We start from the raw sequence: 10,111 nt of genomic DNA on the forward strand, positions 1-10,111 counted from the left end.
TCTCTCTCTCTCTCACACACACACACACACACACACACACACACACACACACACACACAAACACACACACACACACACACACACGCTGAGGACCATTGGATTTTCTGCAGCAGTTCATCACACTATTTAATTTCTCATTGTGGAAACACAAAGCCGGAGCGTTTATCAGGGCCGGACGCGGCAGATGAGCATTTATTTGTGTCATTGTTCGCTGAGCGAATCTGTCATTAACACAGTTTGGAGGGAAATTAGATGTTTTATTTTGGGATTGTGTTTTTTTTTTTTTTACATGGAGAAAACGGTTCAGTACAAATGTGTAATGCTGCTGTATATGCTGCACAAATCAGCTTCTTAATCTGTATTTTTCTCTCGTTTCCCATTAAAATTATTTGAACATCCTTAAAACAAGATGCATTTACTTGAGAAGACACATAGCATAAAAAAGACTTGTGTTATATATTGCATAATATATTGTAGTGTATTGTGTTTATATAAATAAAATAAAAATAAACAAACAAACAAATAAATAAATGTTAGAATTTATTCCAAAACTGAATTTGAGATATCTACTTTACACAATATTTTGCACAAGTATCTTGTTTTAAGGATGGTTAGACATGTTTTATTGGAAACCAAGATGGTTGGAAACCTGAAGTTCACCGTGATGAACTAATGAGAAGTGGTGTGCGTACCATCGATGGCGGAGAGCAGGACTCTGGAGTGATCGTAGGCGATGACGTTTGCGTATCTGTTCTTTGGTTTGTTGACCTCCAGGTTGGAGTGCTCCCACGTGAACTGCTGACCGGGATCGACCGACTGAGGAGAAATGAGGAATATGGATTAATGAGTGCATTAGCATCAGAGCTAAACACAGACACAGCTCATCTTACAGCCGTATGCTAACTGTTGGCTCGGACTCAACATACTCTGAGCGTCTCACGCCAATAATATCCATCTGAAATAGAAAGGCGCGTCCCGACCCGCGTGGCTATGATCAGCATTCACAGTCTGTATTAATAGAGCGGCGACTGTAACGCGTCATTGAACGAGAGCGCTCAGAAATAAACGCTGCTGCTGGGCGGAAACATGCTGCCTCAACAACTTCTGTCCTGGAATAGAGAAACGGCCAGTGGCATTCATGCTTTCACAAAATGAATCAATTAATGCACAAATACATATACAATCAATTTATGAGCAAACTAAATAATTAAATAAAAGTTATGACGAATATCTGACAAATTTAAAAAAATAATGCATGGATTAACAGATTTACGAATAAATATACAAATTAAATAAATGCATGAATGGAGTAACTTATGGACAAAATAATGCACAAATGCATGAATGAATGAAAAAAAATTATAAATTAATTGAACAAATGCATGAATGAACTAATGGAAATATTAAAGAAAGAAAGAAAGAAAGTGAATCGATTAATGAATAACGAAAAGATTAAATGGACTGAAAAAAAATAAAGGGATCATCAAGTGAATGAATGCATGAATGAATGAATGAAAGCAATTATAATATTTTTATGGTTGAATGAATTAATGAAAAAAATACAAATTAAATGAACAAGAAAGAAAGAAAAAGAAAGAAAGGATGAAATAAAGAGAAAGAAAGAAAGAAAGAGAATCAATTAATGAATAATGAAAAGATTAAATGGACTGACAAAAAATAAAGGGATCATCAAGTGAATGAATGAATGATTAGCTGACACAGTGCATCTCCACATGTGACGTGTGAGATCTTCCTGCCGTTGACGTTCTTCTTTTGATTTCTTCAGGAAGTCAGACGATTGAAGCTTTCAGCGCTGAGCTTCTTAAAAACAGGTGTGGGCCTGAAAGAGCGCGGGACGAGTCTGCCAGTGAAAGAGCTTTTGTGCTCAATATGACCTCAGCGTCAGTCTTATGTGCCGTTTGCAATTTTTTCCCATTTACTTTAATAATGAAATTATTCAGTCTCCGCAGTGTCTTTTGAAAATGAAAAGATGATACGCATCTGCCTGCGAGCCCAGCTCTCCAAGTTGACAAATTTCAAATTACAGTTTTCAGAGGAGCGTTGAATGAATGAAAATTGGTCCCGTAAGCGAAGAGGGGAAAGTAATGTCTTCATGCCTTGAATAGATTTTAAAGGATCACGCAGAGATGTGCTCCCTTTCAAACGGCGCTTTTGTCCACTGATGTGCCCTTTCAAACGACAGCAGACGACTGCAAACAAATCACAGCCCCACTTGGACAAATTACACTCAGAAATAGCAAAATGATAAACGCTGTGAGACTGTCAACAGCCGAAGCACATATTTCACATTCGACACGTTTGGCTGCGAGGAAAGACGAGGAGACGCTGCTGTTTTAGCTGTAAAGCACTGGCGCTTGTTTGCGTAACTCTACAATAAGCAAACGGGCCTCGATATGAAGAACCATAAATTGACAGTGGTGGTATTTTTCTGTCAGGGCGAGTCACCGCGCTGCGCCATAATGCGTCACTAAAGATGACAAATCTCCGGCTAAGCTGCATCATTCTGCCCAAATCTTTTGAAACATGGCTCGTGAACTCGCGCGCTTCATTGTGCTGCTGAAATGACTTTCTGTGCCCATGCAAAAGCGCCCCGGAATGACAATAACGTGTGCTTGAGCTCAGCTCTGGCAGGCCTTTTGGCCGAGCTCCACGTCTGACCTCATGCTCAGGAACCGCAGGCCGAGGGCCCAAAAACAATCTGTCACGTGAGCGCTGACATCACCAAACGGACTCGTGCTCTGGCCCTGCGATCTCACCCAAACATCCTACCTGACCTGTCCAGCGCCGGCGCAGTAAACGACAGTAAACGTTCTGGCATCCTCTATTTTTGTCATATTATTTGTCATACTATATTATGTCATATTAGTAATATTACAGCGACCAAAGACTTATGTTCAGCAGTTTTAACTAAACCATCATCAACAGAGCCATCTTGTTTATGTTTGCAAGGCTGCTTTGCAGAGAGCGTTCGTGAAGGGTTGCCATGTCCACTTATTATAAGCAACGTTTATTAAGCATCTTTGTTTTGCTCAGCACATAAAGCGATCCAGTTGATGGAGTTAATAAAATAGGTAGGAACAGGTCATGATAAAGCATTTGGATTTAAGTTTATTATGGGCTTGTTCTTGCTTTTATTCCAGCAAGATCTGGCAACATGTATGAGTTAATGAGTGATTTCTTGCCCTGCGCATACAGAGAGACACAACTCTGACACTCATTTAATTATGTAGCTGGAAGAACTAATCAAATATAAATAAGTGACACTGATCATGTGACTCAAGATACTCTCTGGATCATCTCAAACCATGCTGGAGAAGTTGATCACCAACTCAGACAAACTAAATACTCAGACACCTTCAAATTCATGTTCATTTTTACTTTTCACTGAAATTGTTATGCTGATAATATAACTTGTATATATATATATATATATACAGTGGGTACGGAAAGTATTCAGACCCCCTTAAATTTTTCACTCTTTGTTATATTGCAGCCATTTGCTAAAATCATTTAAGTTAATTTTTTTTCCTCATTAATGTATACACAGCACCCCATATTGACAGAAAAACACAGAATTGTTGACATCTTTGCAGATTTATTAAAAAAGAAAAACTGAAAAATGCTCAGTATTTAGTAGAAGCACCCATTTGATCTAATACAGCCATGAGTCTTTTTGGGAAAGACGCAACAAGTTTTTCACACCTGGATTTGGCGATCCTCTATATATATATATAAATGCAAAGCACAAGCATTTAAACCAGTAGTTCTCAACCAGGGGGCCTCCGCATACATCCAAGGGGGGCACAAAATGGCTTAAAATGAATTAAAATAAGGCAAAACAAGGCTTAAAATAAACTGAACAGCTGAAAATCAAAATGTAACCTAGCATCATGTTTCTTATTGTATTCCTTTAACAACTGCCATTTTAATTTAAAAATCAGAGTTATAAAATATCTTATTTGGTAGAAAGTGCAATTTGTAAGTAAAAGATAACTGTAATCAAACGTCTAGAAAACATTACGTAAATTAATTGTTAATCCAAAAAAAAGTGAATGTGTGTAAATGCTGTATAATTATTATTACTGTTATTATTATTATTTTAATATATTACCATTCCTAGTTTGAAAATGATCAGCTTTGCTATTACAGCAGAAGTAGCAGAAATATCTCAGGGCACTTTCAAATATTTGTCTTTGACAACCGGTCAGAGTCAGAAAAGTTGAGAACAAAACCAGATTTTTCATGCAGAAAGTAACATAATGGCTGAGCATTACCTCATACTCCTGCGAAAACTTCAAGTTGTCGTTTGCTTTCAGGCGTTCGATGTGATCGGCCAGCTCCATGACTGGGATGGGAGGGTGACTGGCCATCCCTGCAGACAGGAGACAAACAAAGAGTCCCAGGGTTAGCGCTAGCACACCAGAGCCTGCGCCGAGAGATGGGCATCACAGAGGATGAAGGATGTGAGGTTTGTTCGGCCTGTATGATTGAACGAAGCAGCCACATGCTCGGAGAGAATGGACACAGAAGCCGCACAGAGCATTCCTAATGAAGAGAGGAATGTTATTCGTCCGCAAGCGTTAACATGGCGGGAAACATGGTGGAAAGATGGAGTAGAGTAGAACGTTAGGGGCTGGATATTAAAGTTTGAGCCGGCGATGAGTCTAAAGGATGCGACATATCAAACCCCGCCTCCTGCGCTGGCGTGAGGCAAAGCGGCGTGAGGAGATGAACGCAGTCTAGAGAGGAAGTGAAGGAAATGAACAGACACAGTGGCATATGTAGAAACAAGAACGACTAACTTGACAAATGGAGGTTACTGGGGTAAACCGATGTGGCTGAACCTGCGAAGGAAAAGTGGACGGGGATAATCATACTAGCTGACGTTAAAACAAGCAAATGTGGTGATCGGTCTCTATCGGAACAAAAAAAAAGAGGCAGTAGAAACACAGTCTGAAATGACAGTCGACAGTCGCAAACGATGCTACACCTTCATCTCTAAGTTTATTTGTTAGTAAAAACAAATTCACTCATGCTAACGGCTAACGGACGACAAACATGCGGAGATGAGGATAACACGTTCGGAGAAAAAAAAGACACACGTCAAAACAAACGTAACAAGGACAGAGAAGATGGCATGCACGTTTATCATGCGCATGTTTGTTTGTTCTCTAAGGTGAGATTCGCAAAGAAGGCGCATGTCTGCGAGAGAGTTTGTGTTTGCACTGCAGAGGATGCTTTTGAATAGTCGAGCAGAAGCTGCTCTCTGATAACCGGTTTGCATAACAACAGCCTGCGTGCCGCAGAAAAAGAGGCCGTACGCTTGAACGCGGTGCTGCGGCTCTTTCATCTCTGGGCTGATAGAAGAGGGCATTAGCTAATGGAGGCAGCAGGAGAGAGCTGCCATCCACGGCCTCTCAAGACCCATTACCAGCCGCGGTGACAATGAAACTGCCATTCGGAGAAACGCATCGGAGCGACATCAAGCACCCTCAAGATGAAAATTGAGATGGGGAGGAGGGGGGAGTGACCGCACGACGGCATCAAGGGTTTGGAGAGAGGAGGGCTAATGCAGAGGCCGTTCTCACTGAAGAGAGGGATCTTCAGCTGTCGAGAGCTGCGTTCGGGCTGCCTGAAGGGAAAATGGAGGATGCAAAGCTTCTCTAAGAGGCTGTTTGCGAAAGAGGGGCACGAGTGCGCTAATAAAGAGCCGCTGAGAGGATTAAGTGCATGGAACATCGCTCTTGAAACCGTGTTGCAATGCAAATCTGACACGTGAATACGAACCCTGGCCTATTCGCGTCGTAGATGAATATCAAAACGAATGTCACTGCTGTGTAAGGATGGGGATCACATTCAATGGCAACATTGGGCACTTGATGAATGGTTCAAGAAGAAAACCAACTTGAGGTGGTTTGACCGGGCTTGCTTTAGCTAGTCTCCCAGACTGACCTGTTGACGAGTGCCCAAAACCACTACATGGAAACCAGGCTAGTGGCCTGCTAAGACTAGCTAACCAACCTTAGGATGGTTTAAGCTGTTTTTCTTCGGTTAGGTAAACAGGTCTTCATTAAGACCAACAGTTGTGTTGACCTCAGGACACTTCCCAAATTCTGTGGACACGCTTGCCTGCTTTCAAACACAATGGGAAGCCTAAATGTGTGTCCTGATCCCCCAACAAAATATGCAATAAGCAATAGAGTTTTCAAAGGTTTAGTTTAGCAACAAATGCCACTCCTCAGAATAAACTTCTATGAATTGTGTTGTGTGGTAAGTGAGTTTTTGGGTTTGGCTGGTTGGTCCCCCAGCATGACCGGTGCCCAAAACCTCTTTAAAGCCATCAAAACAGTGGAAACCAAGGGCCAGTAGCATAAACACAGCCACTATGTTAAGAACTAGTCTGAACAACTAATAGGAGTAATCAGTTTTACTTTTAGGATGCAAACTTTTAAGAGTAGGCCACCATCCACAGCTTGGAAGCAAATGCTGCACTGAGCCATTTTTATCAGAAAGGTGAAGAGTTTCCCTCCAGTCCATCTGTCTTGCTCTTGCAGTCCAGACAGATGGACTCTGGTTCAATGTGTTTAGAGCTGGTCTCGCTGGCACCCAGGTTCTCCTCTGAGAAACTAATGGAGCAACTGTTGTCACCGTTGTTTTGCCCCTCAGAAAATAAATCTATAGGTCTTCACGGCTGGCCGCTCTAGAACCGAGCGCACTTCACCTTGTTCACCAAGGTCAGGAGGGAGCAGCCGTTCACCGCTCGACAATTCCCACATTCCTCTGCGACTCGTTCACACTCCGCTGCTTTCAAACACAATGGCCCTCCTATGTGTGTGTGTGTGTGTGTTGATTCACCAACTGAATATACAATCACCAGCAGAGGTTTTGAGAGCCACTGGCTTGAATATATCTCCATAGTCTTCTTCAGCTGGCTTTGGTTGGCCACAGTCCTCGCTCTTCGGGTAAACTCACTGAGCTGTTATGAATGTACTGCGAGGAGTTCTCGGGTCAGCTGTGAAGCTGCAGGCCAAGAGTCCGGAGGGATTTTCTGCTCTTCTGTCATTCTGAAGCCACCTGTCCTGTGCGTTTGTGAGTATTCAGGCTGATTCCTCAAGAGGTGCGTCTCTGTATCTTTGGCTCCATATGGTTTACAGACCCTCCCATTAAACCTTTACTATGCTGAGCAAAACAAGAGCACCACGTTGACTTTCTACACACAGGTCTGTTTATGTCCACGGACTCATTTAAGACTGTGTTTCTTCATGAGGCGCCTACAAGCTGGCCAATGCATCACCAACATGTTCCCAAATCTAGTGAGATTCCTTGCTGTCTACTCAGGCAGCATCTGTAACTGATCCTCGATTCACTGATTTGACGTATTCCACATAGGCAGCACCTCTCAATTCATTTCAACTGATCCACAATTTGACAGACCTTGTAATCAACGTTTGTCTTGCTTATGGATGACATATTCACTGAGCTTGTCACAATGCATTCTGGGATTGCCTCTTTGAAGGTTAAATGCAATGATGCCATACAATTTGGCCAAAATTGTAAGCAACACAATCTTGCTGCATGGATTTTGAGGAGCCTTCAAGTCTAGAGTGCACCTATAAATGCCGTCTACGTAGGCAGCTCACTAGGCTTTGGAACAGAGGTAGTGTGTTCTAGACCAGTGTTTCCCCATCCAGAGCCCAGAGTTCCCCCAATAATGCACATTCTGTACATCTCGCTAATCAAACACATCGGATTCAACTCTTCAGCTTGTTAGCAGAGACCCTTAAAGCTGAACTGGGCGCGTCAAATAAAGGAGACATCCAAAATATGCACTGTTGAGGGTACACGGTTTGGGAAACACTGTTCGAGACTTCCTCATGATTCAACCATTTCTAAGCCTAGAATCTTCACTTCACTGAAAACGAGTCGGAATCAAAATCTTTAGTTTCAGACTCAAGGAGTTGGTTGATGGTTTGTGTTTGACGGTGAAGATGAGGAGGATGGCGGTCAGCAGCTCTTACCGGGAGTCTGGAAGTTCAGACGGCGTAACTCCACAGGGTCGGTGGCGTGATGGGAGGGCATTTCTTTACCGCTGGGCAGACTGCCTTTCCTGGCCTCTGACTCTGCCCTTTTCCTGAAAGAAATACATCACATACTTCAGGACAAAACTGTGTTTGGACTATCAGAGCAGCACTGCAAGAGGTCAAGCAAACATGCTCGTGATGGGCATTCAAATGTGACACGTTCTGTGAGCCGTGACCAGTGCGTGTGTCTCAGGTACAGCTCTTCTGCATGCTCTCACCTGTCTGGTTGACTGCTCCAGTGGAAGCGGCAGGAGGGGAGAACAGAGAGTTAGTACGCAAGACAAACACAGATGTCCTCATCACAACTGCTGATATTCAGAGTGGCTTTGCATTTGTTAGTTTTCATCTGATCCGTTCTATTAAAACACATCCACCGTGCCTGATTCTAACTAGATTTGGTGTGAAATAACATACTCAAGGCTTTATCCCAGTCTTATTTCTCATGTAATTTTATATTTTTTGAACACACATTATATATATATATATATATATATATATCCTAGAAGTAAGATTTTTAAAATGTTTTTGAAACAAGTCTCTTCTCCTCACCAGGACTGCATGTATTTAATCGGAAACACGGTAAAACAGTAATATTGTGAAATATTATTACAATTTAAATGATTTTTTTGTGCATATATGTTGAAATGTAATTCATTTCTGTGATCAAAGCTGTATTTTCAGCATCATTACTCCAGTCTTCAGTGTCACATGATCCTTCAGAAATCATTCATCCTCAGAAATCAAATGACAATCTGTTTTAATCACCGATATTTACAGGTTTTTCATTGTGCATGTACTGTGCACGTGTCTTGACAGCAGGAATTGCTCTCTTGTTTCTGTCTGTGAGACTGTTTGTTTGTACTGAATTGGTGCATCACAGGCAGCGAGTGCGTTGTGTTGTTGACATTGTGATATTACACTATGAGCTGTGTGCATGAGCCCGTGACATTGATTCTGTGATTAATAAATAAATCTGCCATCAGAAGACATCAAATAACCCTGGATATATGAAGGACCTCATCACGATAGATGTTCAGCTCAATGCCTGTAATTTACAGCAGATGATCAGATCAGTCTATATTCAAATGAGCACCACAGATTATCGCACAGATACTTACAATACATAACTGCAAACACACACACACACACACACACACACACACTCACACACACACACACACACACACACACACACACACACACACACACACACACACACACACGCTCACACACACACACACAGGCTTAAAGTCAACATGAAATCCAAATTGACTCCATTTACTTTCTTAACACGTTTCTGCTCACTCATGAACATTATTCCAGTGAGCTTGCTTTTACAATCTTTCACCCTAATAACTCAGAAATGAAGTCACTTGGATAATGATAAAGCCAATAAAATCCCACCATACTCTTAATTTTTTTGCTTGAATCTGTGTTATTGTAGTTAATTAAAACTGAAACTAAAACTGAAATCATTAAAACATTTTTGTTACTTGAAATAAAGATAAATAAATAAATAAATATAATAATAATAATAATAATATAAAATAAAGTTCAGCAAGTTTCTCACATTCCTCATTTTAATTGTTTAACCTAATGTACTAAAATAACTACAGCTGAACTAAAAATGAAAAAAAAACTAAACAAAATGACTAAAACTTTAAAATTAAAATAAAAACAGAAAATAATATATATATATACACTGAACAAAATTATAAATGCAACATTTTTGTTTTTGCCCCCATTTTTCATGAGCTGAACTCAAAGATCTAAGACTTTTTCTATGTACACAAAAGGCCTATTTCTCTCAAATATTGTTCACAAATCTGTCTAAATCTGTGTTAGTGAGCACTTCTCCTTTGCCAAGATAATCCATCCACCTCACAGGTGTGGCATATCAAGATGATGATTAGACAGCATGATTATTGCACAGGTGCGCCTTAGGCTGGCCACAATAAAAGGCCACTCGAAAATGTGCAGTTTTACTGTATTGGGAGGTCCGGGGGCGG

The 10,111-nt window shown here is 41.1% G+C and overlaps 1 protein-coding gene across 7 annotated transcripts in view; it reads right to left on the reverse strand.

Moving 5' to 3' along the window:
• The window catches only part of LOC107719251 (receptor-type tyrosine-protein phosphatase delta-like), a 35,344-nt gene that overhangs the window by 21,619 nt on the left and 3,614 nt on the right, over positions 1–10,111 (reverse strand). The window contains exons 2-6 of one of the 7 annotated variants that reach the window (XM_016526629.1): positions 8,321–8,332; positions 8,040–8,152; positions 4,824–4,865; positions 4,296–4,393; positions 693–816 (exon numbers count right to left, since the gene is read on the reverse strand). In XM_016526629.1, the coding sequence (XP_016382115.1) occupies positions 693–816; positions 4,296–4,393; positions 4,824–4,865; positions 8,040–8,152; positions 8,321–8,332 (389 nt within the window). Of the gene's footprint in view, positions 1–692; positions 817–4,295; positions 4,394–4,823; positions 4,866–8,039; positions 8,153–8,320; positions 8,351–10,111 lie in introns of all 7 variants that reach the window. The other 6 variants (XM_016526628.1, XM_016526627.1, XM_016526630.1 and 3 more) reach the window with 6 other exon arrangements.

Source organism: Sinocyclocheilus rhinocerous, unplaced genomic scaffold (assembly GCF_001515625.1).
Source record: "Sinocyclocheilus rhinocerous isolate Xijiao unplaced genomic scaffold, SAMN03320098_v1.1 scaffold3227, whole genome shotgun sequence".
Taxonomy (NCBI): domain Eukaryota; kingdom Metazoa; phylum Chordata; class Actinopteri; order Cypriniformes; family Cyprinidae; genus Sinocyclocheilus; species Sinocyclocheilus rhinocerous.